Source organism: Esox lucius, chromosome 3 (genome assembly GCF_011004845.1).
Source record: "Esox lucius isolate fEsoLuc1 chromosome 3, fEsoLuc1.pri, whole genome shotgun sequence".
NCBI lineage: Eukaryota > Metazoa > Chordata > Actinopteri > Esociformes > Esocidae > Esox > Esox lucius.
Genome location: NC_047571.1, coordinates 29,790,605 through 29,817,253, shown reverse-complemented (window position 1 = coordinate 29,817,253; position 26,649 = coordinate 29,790,605). Strand labels below are relative to the sequence as shown.

Here is a 26,649-nt window from a genome sequence, read left to right as displayed (position 1 = left end):
CCATATAAATATAGTATTACTTCCTAAAAGGAAAAAACCACCCAAAAATAAACGTATGCATTTTTGTGTAAATTCCACTGTTAATACACTAACAAAAACGTTTTTGAATTTCAGCAATCGTGTTTTGAAAATATGACACTTTCAAAATACATTCACTGAATGATGCGTTTAGCATCATGTGATAACATTTAGTCTTCATCCACAGTTGACTGATGTAACCAATTTAACATTTGTTCTTAAAATCTGTCATTGGGTTTTGCATTGACTTTCCAAATGTTCAAGGCTTGACCAAAGAGGATCGACCAAATGTGGATAATCTGTCTACATTGCAGAACACCAGGTGAGCTCATAATGATTTCAGCTTGTGTCTGTCTGTGTGCACACGAGTCTCAGAGCCCTAAAAGAACCACATCTTTTCTTGTAGACAGGCTGAACCCTCAGGGCAGCATGCAGAGGGACTCTCATGCCACCAGAGGTCTCTGTAGGGCTCATGGAGAACAGCAACGCAACCCTGGGGAGAATGATACAGACCAGCTGTTGGCCTGGACACAACCACTGTCCTCCAGCGGGCTAGAGTGACAACCCTGAACACACACACACACACAGCATTTCACCAAATACATTTCTGAGGACCCTCCGTAGTTATAGTTGTTATTATTATACAGTACCAGGTTTATACAGTCCAAATGTAATAGATTGTAGAATGTTGATACTAAATAAATGTTAAAGCAGGGCCGGTCGTAGGCATAAAGGACATAAGTGGTCGCTTGGGTGCCCCAACTGCCTGGGGGCCCCGATCGCTATAGGGACCACTGGTGCAGGGGGCCCCAAATCTAATTTTGCTCAGGGTCCCCAAACGGCTAGAGGCGGCCCTGTGTTAATGCTTATGAAATCGTATTAAAAGTGCACGACTGTGGCCTAGGGGGGTCCAAATGTATCTGTCGCCGGGGCATATTCATTGCCGCAGCCTGGGTTCAAGTCCAGTAAGTAAAAAAAAATAAAAATATCTATAAAAGTGTGTTTTTTTAGGGGCTATGATTTAATTAGATCAGCTTTAACCCGTATTAGCTGCCGAACATAGGCTGTTTCATTGTTGCTGTTACGTTCTGAGATGTAAATGTTAGAGCCATGTAGTCTACAGGTGGCTCCTGAAGTTGCCCACGACGTCAGGCCAGAAATCCACAGCTGGTCTCATGTTCCATCGCGCGAGTGTGGGACGTAATCACACCGGGAGCATGTTACGCTGTTACAAGAGTTTATGAAACAAACCGAAAACAGTTCTGTACTACTACAGAAAATATAGAATAAAATCCAGGGCAGACTACTTTTAAGTTACAGTAAATGAAGTAATTCTAGGCTTAATCTAAGCAATTATTTTCCCCATGGTGAAAAAACATTTATCTTAACAAATGTTCCTTTTTGTCTGTCTCTGATCTCAAGTTCTTGCTGGTTGACGTTTGTGCAAATATACATAACTTCATTTTATTCAGTCTGAGACAAAAAAAATCGACATTTTCCCCCCGTTCACAACAATGGCATCTTGTTTTCTACCAACAAAGCCCGGCAGGAATGTCATGTAAACAAGGCAAGGGCTGAATGGAGGAGACATGGTTGGGGGCAGGTGTGAACAGGGCCAACAAACAAGGTTCAGTCCATTTCCCCTGATTCATCCACTCATCTCCATTTAAGTCTTTCATCAGATACTCCTATCCAGGATGAGCGGTCATGTCCGACCATCAGTGGAACAGCCCGTCTCCTCTGTGTCTGTCGAACAGAAGCTCCTCCAGCTCTGTAACGAGCTCTTTAAACTGGATCCTGTTTTCCTGATCAATCTCCCAACACCTCCTCATCAGAGAGTATACCTATGCACACACACACACACACACACACACACACACGGACAGTATCCGTTGAATTACAAACAGAAAGGGTGGAAGGGAAAGAAAGGCGGAGATCAGAAATGTGAAGAGAGATTATATTCTGCAATTTCTTTGTCACCTGGATCGGCAAAATAGGATGATCAAAGATCTAAACATTTCAGGAAGACATGTTTGTTGCTGAGCAGGCAGTTGTCCCTTCATCAATGACAGGCTGATTTCAATACCAGCACCTGCTTGACAGTTGGACCTTCTGAGGTTTGTGTGAGACTAACACTACTGGCTTGCAATTCAGAATGGGCCCTTTTGACTTTAATGTATGATGAGTTTGCCCTAGAATGCTGATCTTGGGTCAGTTTAGCATTTACACCATGAATGGTCCAGCTTTGGATCAGAGGATCCTGCATCTCTGCCAGAGCCTTAGCTATCAGATGAACAAGAAGGCAACACTAGATAGCAGACCGGAGATACTGGTGAGGAGAGAGGAGTTCTCTTACGGATTCTGGGCAGTGAGATGGACAGGGCAGCCTCCTCCCGGCCCTAAGCATTTCCACCAATCGGGTTAGAGTCATCTGGCCCTGGGTCGGACGAAGCATCTCCAAGAATACCTGTCAACCCCACGTCACATGATTAAAATCAAAACAGCTCCAGTTCTGGCCACACCTACGACCATGTTTGATCTAGCAAATAACACAATCAGATACTGTACGTCATGCTACAAAATCCGATATATTGTTAAATCACCTACAGGGATTTGTATGGGAATATGTACCCCAGGGAGGGAAACTTGGAGGAAATAGTTTTTTATACCGTAGTGGGACTGCTGCTTGTCTCACAGTAGGTCATCAACTCGTAGAGAGTCACTCCGAAAGACCACACATCAGACGCCGTGTAGAACTTACAATCCAGCAGGCACTCAGGGGCATACCTAACCAGGCAATGTGTGCATTAGTCAGGACAAAACCTAGCTTAACAGAGTGAGCAGTGCTGGTTGGTCGGCCTTGGGTAGCATCTGCCTTCTCTTTTGTAATTATGTGACCTAAAGCCAATAAAATGATCCCGGTCCAATTACGATCATAGGCGCAAACATAGTTGTTTAGTCTTGACATGAAATCCAGGCTTCTGTGTGTATGGCATGTGAACTCAGTGAAGCTCAGTGATGCTAAAAGTTGATTGTATTATTTCAGACGGTAGTCTTTAAAGTAGCGCAACATCAACATTCCATCTATATATATAGCTCCGAAAAAAATTAAGAGACCACCCTTTTCTTTCCCTGCAAACCCTGCAAATTGTTCCTCACTCAAAACCTTCCTTTTCGACTTTTTTGGAAAGGAAAGAAAAGGTGCAGTGGTCTCTTAATTTCTTCCGGAGCTGTATGTCCTGATTTTAGAGTGAATTGGGTTGTTAAAATGTTTAGGTGCTTAAAATCAGCTTCACCACTTCAATTTTGATTTGGGAATGAACTATCATGTTAAGTTACAGGGTTCAATGTCCTCATTCTGCTGATACTCACCAGAACACTGGGCTGTCAGTCACCTCTTTGACAGTGTAGTAACTCTTATCCTCCTTCATGCTCTTGGTGAGACCAAAATCTCCAATCTTTACCGTGCTCTCGTTCTCCACTAGAACATTCCGGGCTGCTAGATCCCGGTGGATGAACCGATGGGAACCCAAGTAATCCATTCCCTGAAGGGGCACAAACACACGCACACACACCAACACCAACATGCACAAAAAAACACATACATACACACCATCATTTATTTTCTATTTTTCCATTAATCACTGAAACATTCACCACAACATTTACAGCTGCTACTAAGCAACTGTTAACCAGTGGGTTCAGGCAGTGGTTTCAGACCTCTTCTTGGAAAGCCCCGAATGTTTCATTATTTTGTTGTAGCCCTGAACTAGCTCAACAGATTCACAAAATCAAGGGATACAGTATTTAGTTGGTATGTAGTAAAAGGTGTACTTTCTTGATAAGATGAATAAGAAATACACGCCCTAGTCAAAAAGTTATTTAGAATTTTCTATCATGATTTGGAACCATACATTAATCTTATATAAAAAAATTATAATTATACGTTATTTTACCAGGTACGTAGGTTAAGAACAGATTTTCAGTTACAGCAACAACCTGGGAGCCTTCAGTGTTAACTGTCTTGCTCAGTGCACAGGTTTTTCACCTTGTCAGCTTGGGGAAGAGAACCAGTGACTTTTTGTTTACCGGTCCCTACAATTCAAAGTTCACGCTGGACATTATTAAAGCGGTACACTCGAATGCCATACCTGACAGATTTGGAGGGCGTAGTGGAGGAGCCTCCGGAGGTCTGTCTGGTCTCTCCTCCGGGGCAAATACTCCTTAAGACTCCCCGCTGGCAGGTACTCCATTATCAGCTTGGTTGTTCTCCCGCCTTGAAGGAGACAGTCAGTGTTATAACAGACTGGTGGTGTTCACCTTTACTCTATAGACTGTATACCTAGTATGTAGTACATGTTTCAAAATGCGTAGTTTGTGTTGACAGTGTTTACAATGCTTTGTGTTGAGTGTGTTTACAATGCTTTGGGTTGAGTGTGTTTACAGTGCTTTGTGTTGAGAGTGTTTACAGCGCTTTGTGTAGAGTGTGTTTACAGTGCTTTGTGTTGAGAGTGTTTACAGCGCTTTGTGTAGAGTGTGTTTACAGTGCTTTGTGTTGAGAGTGTTTACAGCGCTTTGTGTGGAGTGTGTTTACAGTGCTTTGTGTTGAGTGTGTTTATAGTGTTTTGTGGTGAGAGTGTTTACAGTGCTTTGTGTTGAGTGTGTTTACAGTGCTTTGTGTTGAGTGTTTACAGTGCTTTGTGTAAAGTGTGTTTACAGTGCTTTGTGTAAAGTGTGTTTACAGTGCTTTGTGTTGAGTGTGTTTACAGCACTTTGTGTTGAGTGTTTACTGTGCTTTGTGTTGAGTGTGTTTACAGTGCTTTGTGTTGAGTGTTTACAGTGCTTTGTGTAAGGTGTGTTTACAGTGCTTTGTGTAAAGTGTGTTTACAGTGCTTTGTGTTGAGTGTGTTTACAGCGCTTTGTGTTGAGTGTTTACAGTGCTTTGTGTAAAGTGTGTTTACAGTGCTTTGTGTAAAGTGTGTTTACAGTGCTTTGTGTTGAGTGTGTTTACAGTGCTTTCCTCTTCACATTCGAGTGGCAGCGGCACAGAGTGCCCTACAGCGTTTTCCTCACCATAGTAACATTTGCATGAATTTCCCAGTATAACGTCCATTACAAAGCAACTCCCCTGGAAGTGATTCTCATAGTTGTACCACAAAAAACAAGGGAGATGGGCCAGCCACGGCTGCTGACGAGAAGCCTGGGGGCAGGGGGGCTGTATGTGTTAGTCCTCCTCACCCTCTTCACTACACACTCCCTTGTACTTGACGATGTTCTGATGGTAGAGCTCCCTCATTGTGTCCACCTCTCTCCTCAGATGGCAACCCAACTGGCCTCGGCTCTCCGGTTTCAGAGACTTGACGGCCACCAGCTCCCCGCGGCCGTCTCCACATGGGTCATACCGGCACAGCTCCACCTTGCCGAAGTGACCCTGCGCGGTACACACACACACAGACACAATTCATTAGCAATTACACGCCAAAACAGACCTAATGAAGACATCTAGGCAGTGTGTCACGCCCATCCTATCAGAGTCTTGCTCCCGAGGATGGGAGCGCACTGCCCGCGTTGTTCGGGAACAGCTGACAGCACGCCCAGGGGATGCACGGGAAAGCTCTGGAACATTCTGGAGGCAGCTGGTAGGGCCAGACCCACAATCAGGGCCAATTGGGGTGGCCATAAAGTGGGGGAAAGGAGCTAAAGGAGGGTGAACCCACTGTGTGAGGTGACACACCCTGAGACAGCAGAGCTGCCTGTGTTTTATTATTTATTTTCCTTTTTATTGTTGTGTCCATTTGATAACAACCCCCCCCCCCGTGTATCTAAGCGCACGCCTGTCTCTGTCCTTGCTCTTCTTCCTCACCAAAACCATAAAAGTACAGATCAGATCCATATCACACATACAAACATGTACACACGTTACCGAATCATATAAGTGCACAAACAACAAGAGTGCAAGACATTTGATCTGAGCTCATATATATTTGTACATTCAAGTGTTTAAACACTCTTGTCCAGTGTTCAATGGATGTACACAAAATATAGTACCCTTTGTCTTCCTGGAGAGACTACATACTGTCATGTCATCACTTCTGTTTGTGGACGGTGTTTGTGGTTGAGACTTCCTGTTTTGTTTTTTCACTGTGCCTGTCCAGCTCTTCCAAATGTTATTTATATCTATTTTTTTATATATTGTGCATTTGGAACACGACAGAGAAAGAATTGTCAAATTAATTAATTTAATATATCAATTAGTTTTTTTTGACTAACCATAGCAATGCATTCTATATCCACCATGGCAACAAAGTTACATTTAACTGTAATTTTAAATAAATTCAAACAACTTTTTTTGTAAACCTATATAGCTCCTAACATTTACAAACCAACTGGTAAATGATCCATTGGGTGACCACTTCAGGGCACACAGTAGCTTTAAAAAAAGAATTTTGCAAATTAAGGGAAAATCGTGGCAAAGGCTTGATATGTTAATGAGGACCAGGAACCAAAAAGTGAAGTATGGGTGCAAATAAGCATTGTCACGGGAAGGTGTTTTGATCAAATAAGCTCGGTCACCGGGAGGTGTTTTGATCAAATAAGCATGGTCACGGGAAGGTGTTTTGATCAAATAAGCATGGTCACGGGAAGGTGTTTTGATCAAATAAGCCCGGTCACCGGGAGGTGTTTTGATCAAATAAGCCTAGTCTCGGGAAGGTGTTTTGATCAAATAAGCCCGGTCATTGGGAAGGTGTTTTGATCAAAGGGGTGCTGATAATGGTTGAGTGTGTGGAGGTACTGAGCAGATATCGAGCGGAAGGGAAATGTGTGGCCTTCGGCCGTAATGATGCTTGTCAAAATCATATGTGGATGGATTACTTCTGAGTGGTGGATGGAAAACTGGATTACTTCTGAGTGGTGGATGGAAAACTGGATTACTTCTGAGTGGTGGATGGAAAACTGGATTACTTCTGAGTGGTGGATGGAAAACTGGATTACTTCTGACTGGTGGATGGAAAACTGGATTACTTCTGACTGGTGGATGGAAAACTGGATTACTTCTGACTGGTGGATGGAAAACTGACTAAACGTGCGCACTGGTTTGTGACAGAAAGTACAAGTGAATTTCGTAACCTCTTCAAGAGGTGCTGAGGCTCTGTGAGGGCGGCACCTCTACTTCCCCCAGCACCCCTACTTCCCGTGGCTAAGCATGTACGCATCTCTCCCTACCTCTCCCAGATCTTTGATCTTTCTGAGGAACCGGGTCTCAAACACAGTGGGGTCCTCTTCATTGGCAGGCGACCCACGAGGAAGTATGTCCGGGTCTGGGGGAGGAGCCAAACAGAGACAAAGTTATTGACACGGACGCACGTGCAACGTCGAGCACACAAACACGCCACCGTGAATGTGAGCTGGACAGAGAAGGTGACAGTGATGGAAACAAAAGACAGATGGCTACACAAAGAGAGACACAGTGACGTCAAGAGAGACACAGTGACGGTCAAGAGCGACACAGTGACGGTCAAGAGAGACACAGTGACGGTCAAGAGAGACACAGTGACGTCAAGAGAGACACAGTGCTGCACAGAGAAAGAAAGAGAAGGATGAGAGAAACATTAAAAGGCGAATGTGGACAAGAGAGACAGAGGGAAGGTGAGTGTGTCCTTCTTGCTCACTTACTCTGCTCGGCGACCCCTGTAAGGTCCCTGACGATGGCCCTGAAGAAGGGTCTTCTCTTGGGGTCAAAGGCCATGCACTTTTTGATGAGTTCGGCCAGCTGGGGGCAGTCCGGAGTCACCAGGGAACACTGTGCCGAGTAGAACATCTCCTTCTGCTCACAGGAGGGGGATCAAGAACAAGGACTTGGGCTCAGTTATCCGGTATTGTGTTCAGTACCTTTCTATACATATTGAAAGACCGCAAAAGGGTATTCAGTGAAATAATTTGCCCCTGGGCATCTGTTTCCCCCAGGCCTAGGCGTGGAGGTTTCTCTTCGCTAGTACTGTTTCAGTAGGCTGACGTGGTACAGCTGATCCTCACGCTTCCTCCCCAGCTGACGGAGACAGAGATTATGCGACCACACCCTGTCCACGACTTCATAGGGCCCCTCCCACTAAGTCTTGTAAAGGGGGCAAACCACGCCCAGAAGGAGGGACAACCACCCACTGTTCAGACTGTGCAGTGCCCTGTTGGTGTGACCATCAGTAGGCTGACAGTTGGGTGCGAGCAGGTATCTCTGGGCACTCAGGACACTGGCCCCGGCCTCCGCTTCTCGGGACACCCTCTCAGCCAGCTACCCCTCTCATGACCAGGGTACCACGCTCCCCCAATCCACAAAGTCCTCTTTGGGGTTGGAGACCATGGTGGGCATGGAAAGCCTTGTTCGGGGGAAGTAGGGGCGGGGCTACTCTTCTTCCTGATCCAGGATTGATAGGTGTCTTGACAGAGGCTTTGTTTGTGTAGCTACAGGGAGCTGATTTTGCCTGAGCACTGGGTGAAGACAGTGACAGCTCTTTCTCTTTTCTATCTTTTTCACTGAAACACAGGAACCTGGGTATGTTTCCTTTGTATGGGCCAGATATTCTTCATAAAAACTATGGAAAGTTCACTTAGAGCTTGATCGATTACCAGGGTTTCTAACAGGCAAGTTAATGTCTGATGAAAGGAATCTGGTTCACCTTATGTTAGTGTCTGATGAAGAGGATCTGGTTCACCTTATGTTAATGTATGACAAAGAGGATCTGGTTCACCTTATGTTAATGTCTGATGAAGAGGATCTGGTTCACCTTATGTTAGTGTCTGATGAAGAGGATCTGGTTCACCTTATGTTAATGTCTGATGAAGAGGATCTGGTTCACCTTATGTTAAAGTCTGACAAAGAGGATCTGGTTCACTGTATGTTAGTGTCTGATGAAGAGGATCTGATTCACTGCAATGTTAATGTCTGATGAAGTAGATCTGGTTCACCATATGTTAGTGTCTGATGAAGAGGATTTGTTTCTCCGTAAATTAGTGTCTGATGAAGAGGATGTGTTTATCCGTATGTTAGTGTCTGATGAAGAGGATTTGTTTCTCCGTAAGTTAGTGTCTGATGAAGAGGATGTGGTTCTCTGTATGTTGGTGTCTGATGAAGAGGATGTGTTTATCCATATGTTAGTGTATGATGAAGAGAATTTGTTTCTCCATATATTAGTGTCTGATGATGTTGTTATTGTACATTAGTGTCTAATAATGTACATTTCTGAGGAACAGAGTTCGTTGTCAATGTGTGTTAGTGTCTGAAGTATGGAGAGAGTGGTTGTGTTTAGTTTGGGTAGGACTTTGGGTAGGACTCTCTGGGACAGTCCTTAATTGGTTCAGATCTTATCTAGATGGCCGGAGTTACTTTGTCACCATTGGTCATCATGAATCTGATAGGGTGGCTATGACATGCGGAGTTCCCCAGGGATCAGTTCTCACTGACTCACTGTTTCACTGTATAGAGCACATAAATACCTGAATGAACCAAAAGTGTCTACAATTAAACCAAGATAAAACAGAGATTATTGTTTGGCAACAAAAATAAAATAACTAATATTAGTAAAGAGCTGGATTCTCTGGATTTCTTAAAATCTTTGCACTAGCTTCCAGTCAGTTACAAAATAGATTTTAAAGTGGTGCTTTTGGTTTATAAATCACTGAATGGTTTAGGCCCAGAATATATTTCTGATATGTTTGAAGAATATAAACCGAGGGCACTTAGATCCATGAACTCAGGTCAGCTAAAAGAGCTCAGAATCCAAACTAAACATGGTCAAAATGCATTTAGCAGTTATGCTACACACAAGTGGAATAAACTACCAGTAGATCTTAGACGTGTCCCAAACATATCAATGTTTAAATCCAGGTTAAAAATGTATCTTTTCACTATGACTGAGCACTTAAACTTAACCGCACTGTTTAGCCTTACAGCCAGTGGCGTCGTTAGGCCTGGGCGTCCACATTGAATCACTTCTATGTAAGAATTGTACTACATAAATAAACGTGCTTGCTTGCTTAAATGGAATTTAAAGTGTTATGATGACTGTACCTCAATGAGTTTCTTGTCTTTCAGAGGTACCTCTCCCTCGTAGCAGATCTCCCACAGGGTGGCGCCGAAGCCCCATTTGTCCACAGCCACACTCAGGGCCGGATCCTCCTCCAGGCACTCCGGGGCGATCCAGGGGATCCTCTCCACACACTCTGGAAGACAAGACAACTGTCAGCTGGAGACAGCCTCTCTCTCACACACACATACACACACACAAACAAACACACACAGATAAACACACACACGCATAAAAACACACATAAAATCACAGACACACATGCCGCTATTGATCAGCATGCCGTCGGACGGTAGGGGTCTGTATCTATTCATTAATGCTCAGACAGTTAACATTGAGTCCCTGCCCAATTTAAACATCCCCGCTCTCCAAACAGACACAGATGTAAATAACACAAATACAGCACTTTACGTTTGCACACATCTTTTTATTCAAATTAAATATGATGGCATGTCAGTCTAACTATTCATTCATGTATTTACTTTATTCACTCCTCCGGCAAGAGGGAGCTGGCTGGTAAGCATTTAGTTGAACGGTGCGTTGTTGGTCATGTGACAGTGTTCATATGTAAAGTGTGAAACGCACTCAAACCCACACACAGACCTTGTCTGTTGAGCGCGTAGATGGGGGTGACAGGACCACTGAGTTTGATGAATGGCCCCGTTTTTCCATCCAGTCCAGCCCGCTCCACTAGGATGTTCTTAGCAGAGATGTAGCCATGGACCAGCTTCTTGTCCTCCTGTAGAAGACAGACACACATTCAGGGACATGCAGACCTATACTGACACACTGTAAAAGTAAAGACATGAGTCACGTTTTCTTCTAAAATACTTTTAAAATGTGTTTTTAAAAAGGAGGGGGAATTAAATGATTCCACTTTGAACAATGAGTAAGTACAGACTGTCGGCGTTAATGTAAGGGTATTTCCATCCGTATGCAAACATTGCAAAATAGCAATGTTCAGCTGTTCTAAATTTATAGGTGATTAGAATGCTCTCTCGTAGTGGAAATTACAAGACCATTGTAAATGGTTTAGAAACTAGTATTTTCTCAAAAATTTGCAACAATTTCAAGGGGCATGAATAATGTTGGACATGGCATTTTTTGTAAAAATGTGAGAGAGAAAAAAACAGCCCTGCCCGGTACAGCTCAGCTGGACTCTGAAGTGTGGACCAGTAAATGTTCCACAAACACCTCAACTGGTTCTGGCCTCATCGTGTCTCACCAGGTAGCTGAGAGCACTGGTCAGTTGTTGGGCCACCTCGAACTTCCAGGACGTGCTCAGCTGAAGACGATGTTGCCGCATGAACACATCCAGAGGACCCAGCCTCACGTGCTCCTCCACGAGGATGTCTGTAGAGGCACAGAGAGCAAGGGGAAAGGACGGACCGCTCAAGCAGTAGCTACAACAAGCCAGTAGGACGGAGGGTTCAGTCATCAGAGACAGGTCTGGGCTCAGTTTAAAGGTCAAGACGGAGGGAGGGGCGAGGGAAGACTTACAGTCCTGGTTACGAACCCAGACACCGTGCAGCAGGGCAATGTGCTGGTGGGATACCTCCCGCATCATGCTGACCATCTCAAGGAAGGCCTGACAGGAAGAGGTCAGTTTCAAAGGGTCAAAAGGAATAGATCCCGAGGTTAGACTGGGGTGTGTGTGTGTGTGTGTTTGTACCATAGAGATATCCCTGTGTTGAGACCCCAGCTCCTTTAGGACCACTTTGACCTCGTGGTCCTTCTGAGAACCCCACAAGTCCGTCTCTCCGTCACTCTTGATCTTCAGTGTGCCAGCATAGATGTTAGTTCTAGTGCCACAGCCCAAGTGCTCCTCCTGAATTCACATTTACAAGTGTGTTAATTTAGCAGACACTCCTACTCAGGGTGCTTTAGGGCACAACAACAGACCTATCGCCAACAGAGACAAATAGAGCAATATTTGCAGATGTCAAAGGAATACATTTGTCATACTGCCTACATCCAGCACATAGAGCAGGCCTGGCATGCAAACAGACAACCACAAAAAGTCACCCGGGCGGACACATGCACCTGCACAATGTCCTCTTTGAGGATCCTGTGGAAGATGAGTTGACTCTGTGTGGGGCACGTTGGTTCCACCTCCCTCTTCGTCACCAGCAGCAGGTTAGAGATTTCTGAGACAAAAAAACAAAAACACACAAAAGAAACTGGAAACTCGAAAGGGAACAAAACAGACAACCACCAGCTATCTCCATTTTGAGGTGAAAAACATTATTACTTGGCAACACTTCCTGTTATGAAAGCGGCACAGACAAAACAACACTTCCTGTGGTGATTTCCTGGTGGCAGTGTCTCATGCCGTACCTCTGGGCTGTGGAGGGCAGGCCTTCTGGAGCCGCAGAGTGACCCGGTCCGTCCTCAGGCTCTGGGCTGTAAGCTGTTCCATCAGCTTCTTGAGCGAGGGCTGCTTCAGGGATGTTCCGATCAGGTCGTAGCCGCCCGGGCCCACCTGGATCTTGAAGTTCCGGTACGGACGCTGGTCGGTTTGGTCCACCTACCACAGCAGAGCCGTGAAGGGGAGGACGGTTTTGAGAGCAGTCGTTCAAGCAAACGCGGCCTTTCACAGTGTTTTTCCCCACACCAACACATTTTCAATTCAGTTCAGTCATGCTCGTGACCAACAAGATACACTCTTAGAAAAAAGCCTTCCAAAAGGGTTCTTCAGCATTCCCTGTAGCACAACCCTTTACAGGTTCCATTGAAAACAATTTTTGGTTCCAAGTGTAACCCACTTGGGTTCCGTGTAAAAAACGCTCTGTGGAAAAGGGTTCAGTGCAGTATAAAAAGAAAGTTCTAACTGGAAGCAAAATGTTTAGTTTTTTTTCAAAGGAACTGCTGTGTTATGGGGACTGCTGTGTTCTGTTCTAGCCATTGGTCCTGTACCTGGTTGCATGCAACAGTCAGGAGGATGTGGTCGTAGTCGATGCAACTCCAGCGCAGCACGTACAGGCCCTCCTCCCCACCCTCCTGGGACAGCTTGTGGGCAGTGTAGTCCATGCTGGTGGAGGGGGGAGGCCAAGGTACGGCATGGAAAAAGTGTGGGTACTCTCTCTTTTTTTTTTTTTTACTACTAAAAATGTACTCTAACCAATGACAGATGAACTGTTGATTAAACTCACTTGATTGGACCATGGCAGCCTTCCTGCAGATTCCGCACCACAGAGGGAGGGGCCACATCTGTGCATAGGAAGTGATGCGCGTCCACCGTCAGACGAAAGTATCCATCGATGAGAGCGGCGAAAGACAGTGCCTCGGCGTGGAAACCCAGGCTCAGTTCCTACGTTGCGAACAGAGCACTTGTCAAGACGGCTCATTCACATGCCTGGCACATCACTCCAAGGGTTATTTGTAATTTGTGTGAACATCATTCTCCTGAAACTTAAAACCTAACCATCTTTTTGTTGTCCTGCTTGTGCACGGTGACAGTGCAGCCTTTGATGTTGATGTGTGTGATCTCGTTTAATTCAGAGAAGCTTTTCCAGTCACTTGAGACGTCTTGAGCGGGTTGGTTCTTCGAGCTGATTTTGTATTTGTTCTTTTTCGACGTTTTCTTCTCTATGGCAGTCCACGCACTCTGAGAAATTGAAAGGAAAAAAAGTTAAAGAAGGTATTAAAGATGCATTCTGGGATTTTTCGGTCACTTGTTGTGAAAGTAGCGCCGTCGAGGCAAAACTGGTCCTGGGAAAATTGTGTTCCTTGGAGGTTTACGGCCCACTGGTATTAAAGTGGCGGTTCTTACGGTTATGCACATATAAAAAAGCGAGTTACACATGCAGCCCAAAATGGGAGTTTTCAAATAATGACTTTGTTATTTACGAAAGTCCCAGACTGCAACTTCAATTAATAAACAAAATCTCAGACAACATTCCGAAAATAATAACATGTATAAGAATCACCATCAAATGATAAATTCCAGACTCTCACATTCTGTTGCTTTCTCCGCCACTTGATTCCTGTATTTCCAGACACGAGAACTTGGTACTGGGCAGGCTGATCCTTCTTAAAGGAAAGGGGGGTTCCTTCGATCTCACCTTCGCTGTCCATCACACGGAGTACCTCAGGCTCAAACACCTTGTGTTTATAACGAGACAGGACACCGTTATGTTAGCTTTTGGAACCTCTTTACACAGTCTCCACACAGCCTTCCGGAGCTTCCAGCCACACGTTAGCCAGCGGCTCATTCAGGGCTTCAGCCCATACTGTGGCGGACGGTTTTGCAATAAAAAGAAGTGCCCTATCCCACCACCCCACCTTGGAGCCTCTCACGCTCTCTTTTACTGAGAGCAGATATACCGTTCACACCGAGCATTATGGGTACTGTAGTGCTACACACCTCACAGCCGAACCAAGTGGTCAGTGTCTCCAGTGTGGACAGGTATTTGACCCGGATGTCGTGGGTGCTGATGTTGTTGCTCTGCACTGTGTTGTTGTTGAATTCACTGAGGAAGCGCCGGAAAACCCGGGAGATGCGAAGTCGTGTCAGGCAGTTGTGCCGGTCAATGATCTGGTTGACGTTATCTGGGATGTATTTCTTATAGCTGCGTGGGGGAGCAAAGAAATCGACAAGTGGAGTCAGGTGAGGTGTGTGTGTGTGTGTGTGCGTGCGTGTGAGGTGTGTGTGTGTGTGTGCGTGCGTGTGTGTGTGTTGGGAGGGACTCTCTTCATGAGCGGTGACGGGTTACCTGATCTGCTTGGCTAAATCAGGGATGCTGATGTTCTTGTCCATGGCGTGGTGTGAGAGGGACAGCACCGCCATCCCCAGGCACTCATTCTCAATATTGTGGGCCTCCGCCTCGTTCTCCACGTTCCGCACTGCAGCGCGGCCCTTCTGGAAGTCTCGCTGACTCTGGGGGGAAATCAAAAGGCACAAACACACTATTCGGGATCCGCAGTGTCACTGGACTCTGGTGCTTCCCGTTACCAGTTCCCACTGTGAGGGACCGGCTGTCAGTGCAAAGTGATACCTGGGCAAACAGATATTTCAGCGAGGAGGCGTCAAGGAGAGGTGAGCCTCCTGGTTCAGACTTTGGCTCACTGCCGTTCTTTCCCTTCAGGGCGTGTCTGCAAACGCGCGCTGCACACTCATTCAGACCGTGCCAGTTGGTGAAGTAGAACCTGGACCAAAGGCTTAGGGTTATAGCAAGTCATGACTTTTCAGTTTTGTATTTTTAATCATTAAATTTCCCAATAATAACATTTGCCTTAAATGTGTGGAGTACAGTTATAGGGGAAAAAATTCTAGTTTAAATGCAAAAAGCTGTGAGGCACTGACATGAAAATATGTACAGCGCCAGGAAAAAAATCTGAGACCACTGCACCTTTCTTTTCACTTTCCAAAAAAGTTGTAAAGGAAAGTTTTGAGTGAGGAACAGAAGCGTTCAATTTGCAGTGGTCTTTTTAATTTTAACTTCTGTTCCTCACTTAAAACCTTCCTTTTCAACTTTTCTGGAAAGGAAAGAAAAAGGTGCAGTGGTCTCTTTATTTTTTCCGGAGCAGTAAAACAAAGATAGTCAAGTGGGTGTAGACTTTCTACAAGCCCTGCCCATATTTCCACACTATGAGGTTACTGGGTTCAGAAAATGATGACAATGCGTTTGAAAATGTATATTTTTAACCTAACAAGATTGTGGAATTGCATACCGAAGAGCTGTTGCATACTAAACTGGTTGGATCTGCTCTTTTGTTAGAAACTGGAGAATAACACATCCTAACACTTACCTCATGCGATAGTGGAGCTTTAAGCAGGTGCTCTCTTCAATTTTGAAGATGTGATTGGGAGGATACCATAGGTCCATACCCTCATCACACAACGCAAAAAGGTTGAAGCAAAGAGGGGAAATGCCTAAAAACAGAGACACAGTATTTCCCTCAACAAGAACCTGCCAGAGACTACATGCAGTGCCTTCTACACACCCCATAATGACAAAGTAAAAAAATATATATATTTTAAATGTGCCCATTTATTGATAATCTCATGTGCATATGTATCTAGACGCATGGCCTTGACACTCCAAATGGTGCTCGGAGGCATCATCCTCAAGAAGTCTCAAGAAAATGACTGGAGTACACCTGTGGCAAATTAAATTGATTGGACATGATTTAGAAAGGTATGCACCCGTCTTTGAAAGGTCCCTAACTTCACTGTGCGTATCAGAGCAAAAACCAAGCCATAAAGTCCAAGAAACTCTCAGTAAACTTCAGAGAAAGAACTGAGTCGGGGCATAGATCTGGCAAAGTTTATGAAATATTTTGTTGAAGCCCTTAAAGTTCCAAGGAGCCTTGTCGGTTCCATGATTGTGAAATGGAAGAAGTTTGGAAACACTCTTCCTACAGCTGGACGTAAGCCCAAACTAAAAAGTAACCAGTGAAGATGTGGCTTGGTCAGGGAGATGACAAATGGCCTCAGTAACAGAGCTTCAGAGTTTCTCTGCAGAGATGGGACAGCATATCAGAAGAACAACCATCCCTGCAACGCTCCATCAATCAGACCTTTATGGTAGAGGGAGGCATTCTGTTCTGATGAGACCAAATCCAAGTCCATTGGACCAAAGTACTGAATAAGGGTCTGAATACGTACAACAGATATTTCAGGTTATTCTTTTAATTAAATTGGCAAAAATATATATATTTTTAATTATATTTGTCATCATGGGTATTGTGTAGACTGATGGAACAAAATGCATTTAATAAATTATAAATTCAGTCTATAACAGAATAACATTTCAAATAAAGTGCAAGGGTCTGAATACTTCCAGAAGACACTGTAAGAGAACATGTAAAATTCATGATCAATCACATTCAAATGAGCAAGTAGCCTAGGGGAGTAATTATCGCAAACACTAAGAGCCGTATGCACATTACCTTGTAGCAAGACTATTACACAGGCATTTCAGGTAGAACACATTACTATTTTGCAGAAACCAACAAGGATACCATTTGGGTTAACGACAATAATTTTTGCCGCTTGAGGGATTATTAGAACCAGTTTACGGTTCCAACACTTTTGACCACTACGCTACCGCACCGTGCCGCCCCTTTAGAGATAAATCGAGGATGGCTGTGACCATGGATGTTTTTACCCAGGCAGCCAAATTCCCGCAATTTTTCAGCTTATTGTACTAATGAACAAACAGATAAACCCAGAGAAACATCTGATGTAAAGAGGCCTGTTGTGATTGGTCCAGAATATATATATATATTAAATTAATGCATTGTTTATTATGAGAATATTTATTTGTAGAATGCAATTTATATTGTTTGGCATTATAATATGTAGTGTAAAAGTACATTTTGAAATGTTCATGGATAACAAGAGAATGGAGAGGCGGTAGACTGAGGTAAGCAATGGGAATCTTTTAAACTGAGTATTTTATATAATAGTGTACTATTTACAATTAAAGATTGGAAGAAGAGTGAGAAGGAAGAATTAAGGGAGTCAAAAGAGTGAAGCGAGGAGAGTGTAGAATGGATGTCAGGTGGAAAGGTAAAGAGAAGGAAAGGAAGAAAGATAAGATGAGAGAAGAAATTAGGAGAAAGTCTTTAGAAGAAAAAGTTAACAGAGTAAGAGTGACACAAGCAATCCTGGAGAATATAAATTTCTGAGAAATATACAGATTAGGTTGGTCTAAGTATATTATATACTTACCAATCTCATCATATTATTTCTTTATAATGTTGTTTTCAATTTTGCTCATGTTCTGTCTTTGTTTCTGTAATATATGGTTTTCTCTATATCACTGTGCCTGTTAAACTAATACATGAAATCGGAATTGTCCACCTTTTTAAATTATATATTGACCGCCGAACTGGAAATGTCCCCGGTTTTATTTCAGAAATATGGTCACCTTAACATTCGGAGTTGTTTCGTGAGCCGACCATCGCGGCTCAGCTCGCCTGAAAGAACGAACGTATCACCTCCTGAACTGCTTTTCATTTAAAGTGCTTATAACGTGCCCATCTGCAGTGAAAGTACACCCCAGCTAACAATTTTCCGTTGTCACAATGTTGTTACGACGTTATCTATCGACCCAAATTAGGTAGCAGCAAATGTCAGCTACGTTCTTGGTGTAGCTACGACGTAACTAATTGACTTTGTCGGTTGGTCGCATGTCATAGCAACGTGGCATTTCTAAGGTTGTCGGTTGGTAATCGCGAATCCCAGGCATCCTATCCAGTTGACCATTAATTGCCCTTTTCCTCTTACATTTTCTATATTCTTACGTACAGCTAGAATATGTACAGCTAAGTTCATTTCTGTCCAGGCAACTTCTTGACAGTTTTCTCCAACCTTGTGTTTATCTGCTCCAACTGTTCCATGAAATCTTAAATTTGCACAACACATTTCAGCAGGGTTCTATACCGACGGTATTATGTATAAATATGATACATTTATTTTATCAACCCCTTCCCAGATATAATAATGGCAATGCTGTCAGATCATCAGTTCAGACATTTTCTCCTAGCAAATTACATATCCTGTAATACTGGAGCCCTATACAGTGGGGAGAACAAATATTTTATAAGATTTTGCAGGTTTTCCTACTTACAAAGCCTGTAGAGGTCTGTCATTTTTATCATAGGTACACTTCAACTGTGAGAGACGGAATCTAAAACAAAACATTTCTTTAAGAAGCCCTCCTGTTCTCCACTCATTACCTGTATTAACTGCACCAGTTTGAACTCGTTACCTGTATAAAAAACACTTGTCCACACACTCAATCAAACAGACTGCAACCTCTCCACAATGGCCAAGACCAGAGAGCTGTGTAAGGACATCAGAGATAAATAGAGCTATTTGGTCTAAACTCCACTCGCCGTGTTTGGAGGAAGAAGAAGGATGACTACAACCCCAAGAACACCATCCCAACCGTGAAGCATGGAGGTGGAAACATCATTCTTTGGGGATGCTTTTCTGCAAAGGGGACAGGACGACTGCACCGTATTGAGGGGAGGATGGATGGGGCCATGTATCGCGAGATCTTGGCCAACAACCTCCTTCCCTCAGTAAAATCATTGAAGATGGGTCGTGGCTGGTTTTTTCAGCATGACAACGACCCGAAACACACAGCCAGGGCAACTAAGGAGTGGCTCCGTAAGAAGCATCTTAAGGTCCTGGAGTGGCCTAACCAGTCTCCAGACCTGAACCCAATAGAAAATCTTTGGAGGGAGCTGAAAGTCTGTATTGCCCAGTGACAGCCCCGAAACCTGAAGGATCTGGAGAAGGTCTGTATAAAGGTGTGAGCCAAAATAAAGGTTTCTGTACCAAATATTAAGTTCTGCTTTTCTGATGTATCAAATACTTATGTCATGCAATAAAATGCAAATGAATTACTTAAAAATCATACAATATGATTTTCTGTATTTTTGTTTTAGATTCCGTCACTCACAGTTGAAGAGTACCTATGATAAAAATTAGACTTCTACATGCTTTGTAAGTGGGAAAACCTGCAAAATCGGCAGTGTATCAAATACTTGTTCTCCCCACTGTATGTAGCAAAAACATATATACAATATTTACAAACAAACCAGAACATTTATGTAATTTAAAAAATATTTTATTTATCACCCACCTCACACTTCCAAGCTGGTCAACAGCACAGAAATTAAAATCTGAATTGTGTGGGACTTTATAACCATCAGGAAGTATAAAGTAGCAAATCTCATCTAGTTAACTCACATGAAACTGTAGGTCTTCAATGGCAATAGCCATGATAAACAGTATTTCTTTCCAGCAAGTAGAGTTCTATCCTTCTCCAATGATTGACATTTTTGTTCCAGCTATCAAATGATATAATTTAGAAATACTATCAAACTGGACATTTTACAAATAATTAAAATATAAGAACACAAGCCAATATGAATGCTTTACTCCTCATTGGGTTATTTCGTTTTCAAATGGTGAAGAATTGTGAAATCATACAGATAAGAAAAAATTTACAATAAATTGAAACAAACAATTAATATGATCCAACTGACAAAACACAATCACACAAGCAAAGACGGAGACTTTACTCTTATAGTCAGAAATGAGTCTGAGTGGTCTTCAATTCTATCTTCACCTTCCTCTGCCGTTGGACCCGTTGCTGCACCTGGACAATTAAAACCAGTTTAAAAACAGTATCAAATAGAGTGTCAACCATTTGATTTGAATTCGTTCATAATTTTTTTCAATCACTTTTACAATTTTGTCAAATATCTTGAATCATTACTTGTGGAACTCACAGTAAAAATATTTACATTTGAGTACTTATGTTCATCTATGTTTGAAAAAAGTTACCAACCAAGCTAGTTTAGTTGACTTACTGTACTGTACTGTAGCTTGCTAACTTTTGGCATAACGTTAGTAGGCTTGCTAGACAGTACTGTAATTCGATGGGAACTACCAAAGTGATTAAAGCTATATGACTGATAGTTATCTATATACTTTGTAAAGAAGTTAAATACGCTTACCTGAGATTCCTTGTCCAGAAATGATGACGTTGCTCCAGAAATGATGTCGTCTTATGATATTTAACGTTGTCGTACAGTACCGTTTGCTAGCTGCAGTACCTAGTTTGCCAGGTATACCTTAAAAGAAAACCTGCGCTACCTGCAGTGGTTAGATAGGTATATAACAGTACTATAATTTAGGCTACACGACTAAATTAGAAAATAACTAAATTGGAAAATTGCTAGATTAGATAACGAAAGTATGATTAACAATGATCGTAACATTTCTAAATAGCAATAACTACTTAATGTAGGCTAACCACAGTAGCAGAGTACTGGCGAAAACTCACAGACATGACTACATCAGAAAATAAATCAGATTGATCTTAAACTGGAGTAAAATAAATGTGCTATAGCCACCGGTTATGTCTGCCGAGGTAAACGTCTGACGACTATTTAGAAGTCAAACTATAACGAACAAGAAATGGCGGGACGCTCGATCTGTGGCACACTTGGCGCGCACAGTTTACAATTTGTGTACGCATTTCGTATGTGTTGTGGGAGATTATATATAACTATTTGTATTGGTCAGAACTGCGGTGATTGGGGAATTATTGTGACTCTAAAGATCTTCAGGTGAACGTTGAAATATTTGGAATATGTGGTTTCCGATGTGGTGGCAGTAATGACATTGTAAGTTGTAGCCACAAAAATATGAGTTAATATTTCCCGGTTGTAGTTACGTAGAGTAACAGTACGTCGTGTAATTATGCTCCTGCGACGTGCTGAGGAGGTAAGGAAGATTACCAATTATGTGGTCATGCAATTACCTTCGGATAACGTTGCCACAACGTTTTGAGAAGGTAATGTCATGACATTAACAATACACAACGTCAAGGTTGGTCGTGGTTACGTAACGTGTTAGCTGGGACAGTCCTTGGCAGGAATAACGTTAGAGCGTGAAATTCACGATCAAATAACGTGACTCACCGCACTTCCTGGCCGCCTCTGTGCACAGCTCCTCTGCAGTGAAACAACCCCGGAGAAACTTCAGCTGGTGACAGTCTCCCAAGTAGAAGTGGACCTCGAGGCCCTGTGCTATTACGGGGACGGAGATCTCGCCCTTTCTTCTGGTCATCATTTTCCCCAACAATTGCCTGCCCACTTCCATTGCGCTGTTTGGAGGCATTTACTAAAGAAATGAATGCTGAAAGGATGTAAATACAGCCTTATGAATGCATAATGAGCACGTAATTAACAAAAGTGACTTGGATTACAAAACTTGTGCGATACAAAACCCTAGACTGTTTGGTAGACTGATGAGTGAGAGTACAGATATCATACAAAAGCATATACAAATCTGTAATTGGTCTCATAATAATTGTTTTTATGTTTAAACACTCTTCTAAGATACGGTACAATGTATGTGAATTAAGGAACATCGGAATATAAACATGTTTCATTTAGCCCATAATTAAATGGTTAAACTCATAATAGCAAAACTCACCGATGTACATGTAACACTTCAATATTGCCGTCCACGAACCTTTGACAACTCTCTTTCACGAGCGGACCAAACTCCGTGTACTTAGAAGATGTATACCCGTCAATATTGAGATGTTTTCCGAACAGGTCTGCGTAGATAAGTCTAGGAGGCGGCTCTTACAGTCAGGCGTAGAGTAAATTCCCGAAAAATGTCAAATCCACGCCCCTTGATAGAAAGTCTAAAGAAAACAATTAACCCTTGAAGTGTACTGGACCGCACTCTATTTTTATTACGAGTTACATTTAAATACTTTTATAAAAGTGGCGATTTTGCTATTGGGATATTCACTGCATGATAAACCATGTTATTGATCAACAAAACTTCTGAAAGTTTCAAGTCAAATTAATTTCATGCCACTTTTCCAGTTAATACCTGTTCCTGGTCGAGAATATAGTTTAGCTGGGTTTATATATAAAATTGTGAAATAGAAATCCAACGCAAATAGAAACATGTGCTTAACGGCTCCTTTAAGAAAGTCAGCTGATACAAAGAAAAAGTTCGAAGAAGGAAATAGGAAGTCACTTTCGAACACATCAATAAACAAGCACAAAGAATAGAAACTGAAAAAATAAGACATATAGCAAATGGCGGGTATTAAAGGTAAATAAATTGATGCTGGAAAAACTCATAGGCCTGCTTGTTTCTTATTCGGTTTACTCCTCGCTGACAAGTCAAATGTAATACTTTTGATTCCACGAAACGGCATTGTCATAAATACTTTTAGCTTTGATGTGACATGGGTCGTTCTCTGCATTGTACTTGTCTTGTATTGAACTATTTCCGTATTGTACAAAGAATATATTACGACTGAGAATCTGAGAGTGGGCAAGACCAATGTATACTGTGACTATATCGCATGATAATGTGTTATTTTCATAATGGTGGAAATACATAGCACCCGTTCCAGGATAGCTGTAATTAGAATAGTCTGCTTAACTCCTGGTATTTGAGCCTCTATAACCTCGTTATAGTCTTTCAAATACTGTCTTGATTTGCCTGTAACTTCCACCATCTGTGTTTGGCTTCCTACAGCGTTGGTGGCGTTGTCATTCAGTGGAGCCATTGGCCTGACATTCCTCCTGTTGGGCTGTGGACTGGAGGAGTATGGGTTTGTGTTTGACCTTAACCTCTGAAATCTGCCCCTACAAAAAGATTACAACACAGCTGCTGTTTTTTTTCTGCAATTGCTGTGTCCAAACGATAAAATATAGGCTGCTTCAGTTACTGCACTGTTACAAAGGGGTACGGGGGGTGCCCTAACCACCTAACCCCCAAGGGAGGTTTCGCTGCCTCGGTTTTGTGACATGGTGTTCTGCATCTGTGCCCAACACACCAGGAATGAACAGAGTTGATTTGAACCTTCTGTTTCCCCACAGGGTGTACTGGCCTCTCTTCGTCCTCATCTTCTACGTACTCTCGCCGATCCCGACCTTCATATCCAGGAGGCTCAGTGATGACAGTGATGCCACCAGCAACGCGTGCAGGGAGCTGGCGTACTTCTTCACCACTGGCATCGTGGTGTCCGCGTTCGGACTTCCGATCATTATGGCCCGGACAGAGCTAGTGAGTCCCGGTGGTGGGCCAGCCGACCGCTGTAAATGGTCTGCGGCTGCCATGTCGCCTTTGTTTTCCGCTAATAGCTGATCCAGGGTCAGGTTTAAGTGTTGAAGCTCTTGTAATGGTCATACAGACATGGCTGGGGACAGCGGATCACAGATTAGGGCACATGCAGTTGTAAGGGGAAGAAGATATGAGCTTTCGTGACACCTGAAACTAGTGACTTAGGCAAGTGAAAGTGGTGGTTGTAGCTGAGACCTGGTTCAGTTTTGAGTGTCGTTTTTAGGATTTTCTCTGTTTCTCTCGTCAGCTCGTCAAGCCACAAGATATCAGTTAAAGGGAACACAGTGAGTTCATAGTTGTTTGAGCCTTTGCTTATACCCAGTTCCCTGTGTAAAAAAGTAATGGCCCTATACTCATTAATCATCCGTGACTTCTGTTGGGCTTCCCATAGTTTAGTGTGGGTCTCTCACGTGGCCATGGAGGAAATTTGGCCCACTCTTCCATACAGAACACTGATATTAATGTTGATGTTCGTGTCGGGGGTGTGGCGGTTCTGGAAACTCCTCATGGTGGGTTGGGCATCTGAGTGCTTGCTCGTGGTTGGCCAGGGAATAGGATCTTCCCCACAAGCGCGTGTTGGGCGAGGTGAAACAGCTTGGTGAGATGTGCATCCACGCACAGGTTTTAATCTTTCCAAACCTGCCAAGGAATTGGTGCGGCAAGGCAAGGCCATCATCGCGAAATGCAAGAGAGGAAAATGTATTGGTGCTGCGGTAAAGTAGTGGTTGGCCAGTGGATTAGCCTGGAGATTACACGGAGGGCGGTGCATGTGGCCAGCACCGTTTCGGTTTATGGGGTTTGTAATCAGAACCCATTGCCTTGCCTCATTGTGCTTTGTGGCACTCATTGTGGCAGCTTCGGCGCCTGTGAACTCAATTGAGGTAGAGGGCTTGAGAGAACAAAACGGGCTTGAAGATAATTAACAAAAACATACTTTAAGCTACCCTGATGTACACTTGTTTGTTTTGGGATAATCTTCTTGATGCATGTCTTGGCTTCAGTTCAAGTGTGAATGGCCTGAATTCTGCTTCAGGATGCTGCGATGCTGGACAAAATTCAGGCTTCGTCGATGATGGCAAGTTGTTCAGACGCTGAAGTGGCAAAGCATCCTGAGGAGATCACGTGTCGTGCCTGAACCATGTTGGACCACTTATTTGGGGGGAATGCCGTGGAATGCCGTGGAATGCCGTGGAATGCCGTGGAATGCCGGGGTTCAATTGCATGTCAGCCAATGGGAGCTACATCACATTGGGTTAAAATGGGACCTCGGGGAGCTGGGCCCACGCACTCCACCTGGCCGGCAGGTCAACATTTTAGACACAACCGGAGCTATTTTTGCCGTCCGCTTTAAAGTGTGATAAGGCTGCACATACTGAACATGTCCACTAGTTTTTCCTCTTGCCTAGGTTGTGTTTATAAGGTCATGCGGCATTGAAAACACTTTTAAAAAAACGTTTTACGACGGAGAACAAAAAATGCATCCCCCTTCCTAGTGTTTGGTCCCTAAGCAACATGGTGCGGTTTCTCTTTGCAGATCCAGTGGGGGGCTTGTGGCCTGGTGATGGCCGGCAACTCCGTCATCTTCTTCACCATCCTGGGCTTCTTCCTGGTGTTCGGAAGGGGAGACGACTTCAGCTGGGAGCAGTGGTAGACCTTCCCGAGCAGAAAGACAGTCCCAGTCCGAAATCTAGATTCTTCACCCTATGCACTCGGAGGATTTGATTGGTGGAGGCACTCTGGTGCTGTAATAGCTTATTTTCCTTGCCCACTGATTGGCTAGCTAGCGCACTTTTCACCAATCACCTTACACCGGTCTGAACTTCTGTGATCTCTACCAATGCATAGGGCCAATTTGGGATTGGGCACAGAGAGGTTAAAGTGCAGACGGATAATGTAAACCAGGAGCTGCGGCTCGACATCGCTATTAAAGGACGTGCTACCAAGTTGATGCTTATTGTTATTTAATGTCCAACAGGAAAAGGGCTAGACTGCTGATAGGGAAAGGAACCCAAACAGTGGGCACGGGGCATTCATGGACAGTTTGCCCTGTTTATTATGTTCTGTCAATTAGTCTGACTTCACTTTAACCCCTCAGCTTTTTCTCTCAACCCCCCCCACCACCCACCCCCCCCCCACCCCGAGCAAGAGTCAGTGAAATCCAGGGTCCCCATCCCATAGGGACTTCTGTAGACCTCTGTCAGATAACCATATAGGTGTGAGCATAGCGGTGAACCATCCTGAAGAGACAGCTAACAGGTAACGTGTCCTTTCCATCTAACATGCATGTTAAGGGCATTGAGCCCAGTGTGGCTGTTCACAGACAGGACCCATCTCTCAGCACCCAGTAGTTTGGAAGGCCACGTCTAGTTTCATTTGATTGTGTTAATTTGTTTGTACATCCTTTTTCAATATCCTTTCATTTCTTCTGTTGTCATGACCGCAGTTCCTTTTTTGTTCTTTTAAGAATTGTCCTCTCCTCTTTTGTGTTTGTGAAAATGTATCTCTCGTTGTCGTTGAACACAACACATTTCAAGTGGTCTAGCTGTCTGTGGTTAGCGTAGCAGTTTGTTGTGTGCGCACGTTTGCGGTTGCATTGGCTGCATTCATCCATGTGTGTTTTATACGATCTCCTCGGGTATGACCTCATTAAGGTCGGGGTCTCTGTAGTTTGTCTTCTTCAACAATTTGCTCCAGGAAAAGAAAAAGCCTTGTTTTATACCCTGTTGCAAATCGCAATATATTTACACCAATACTAATATATTTACACCAATACCAAAGGCCATACCAAATAGCCCATGTTCCTTACGATGGTTTCTGTGTCTTTAATGATTACACCCATGATTCACTTTGATTACAATTGTCTGAGGTCAACGAGTAGTTTTGAAATAGATGTGTTTATTCTTTGTCTTCGCTGGGGACTGAAGC

General features: G+C 43.5%; 2 protein-coding genes across 3 annotated transcripts; one reads left to right on the top strand and one right to left on the bottom strand.

Moving 5' to 3' along the window:
• Positions 1-1,468: 1,468 nt before the first annotated feature.
• Positions 1,469-22,234, bottom strand: LOC105024705 (tyrosine-protein kinase JAK1). 2 transcript variants are annotated; one of them, XM_010894817.5, is made up of 25 exons: positions 22,066-22,234; positions 21,549-21,765; positions 15,849-15,972; positions 15,095-15,245; positions 14,813-14,976; positions 14,464-14,668; positions 14,055-14,201; positions 13,522-13,704; positions 13,250-13,407; positions 13,014-13,128; positions 12,435-12,624; positions 12,141-12,244; positions 11,770-11,925; positions 11,598-11,685; positions 11,323-11,450; positions 10,701-10,836; positions 10,082-10,233; positions 7,693-7,843; positions 7,243-7,337; positions 5,257-5,449; positions 4,170-4,294; positions 3,391-3,563; positions 2,688-2,805; positions 2,375-2,485; positions 1,469-1,862 (listed from the first exon to the last, which is right to left on the bottom strand). In XM_010894817.5, the coding sequence occupies exons 2-25, from the start codon at positions 21,745-21,747 to the stop codon at positions 1,737-1,739; spliced, it is 3,492 nt and encodes a 1,163-aa protein (XP_010893119.1). In that variant the 5' UTR covers positions 21,748-21,765; positions 22,066-22,234; the 3' UTR covers positions 1,469-1,736. The 2 variants fall into 2 exon arrangements, with proteins under 2 accessions (XP_010893119.1, XP_019898694.1); XM_020043135.3 differs by having other exon boundaries at positions 21,549-21,733.
• Positions 22,235-22,572: 338 nt separating this feature from the next.
• On the top strand, positions 22,573-25,860 carry LOC105024728 (leptin receptor gene-related protein). The gene is made up of 4 exons (XM_010894841.5): positions 22,573-22,704; positions 23,137-23,212; positions 23,481-23,667; positions 25,259-25,860. The coding sequence occupies exons 1-4, from the start codon at positions 22,689-22,691 to the stop codon at positions 25,373-25,375; spliced, it is 396 nt and encodes a 131-aa protein (XP_010893143.1). The 5' UTR covers positions 22,573-22,688; the 3' UTR covers positions 25,376-25,860.
• The last annotated feature ends 789 nt before the right edge of the window (positions 25,861-26,649 follow it).

What these genes read in the sequence shown, in the direction of transcription:
- LOC105024705 (XM_010894817.5), bottom strand. Translation starts at nt 21,747, where the DNA reads ATGCCTCCAAACAGCGCAATGGAAGTGGGCAGGCAATTGTTGGGGAAA. An exon ending in GGCGGAGAAAGCAACAGAAT is followed by an intron (nt 13,705 to 14,054) that starts GTGAGAGTCTGG and finishes TCAATTTCTCAG; the next exon opens with AGTGCGTGGACTGCCATAGA. An exon ending in CATCTCACTGCCCAGAATCC is followed by an intron (nt 1,863 to 2,374) that starts GTAAGAGAACTC and finishes GTGTGTGCATAG; the next exon opens with GTATACTCTCTGATGAGGAG.
- LOC105024728 (XM_010894841.5), top strand. An exon ending in TGTGGACTGGAGGAGTATGG is followed by an intron (nt 23,213 to 23,480) that starts GTTTGTGTTTGA and finishes GTTTCCCCACAG; the next exon opens with GGTGTACTGGCCTCTCTTCG. An exon ending in TTATGGCCCGGACAGAGCTA is followed by an intron (nt 23,668 to 25,258) that starts GTGAGTCCCGGT and finishes TTCTCTTTGCAG; the next exon opens with ATCCAGTGGGGGGCTTGTGG.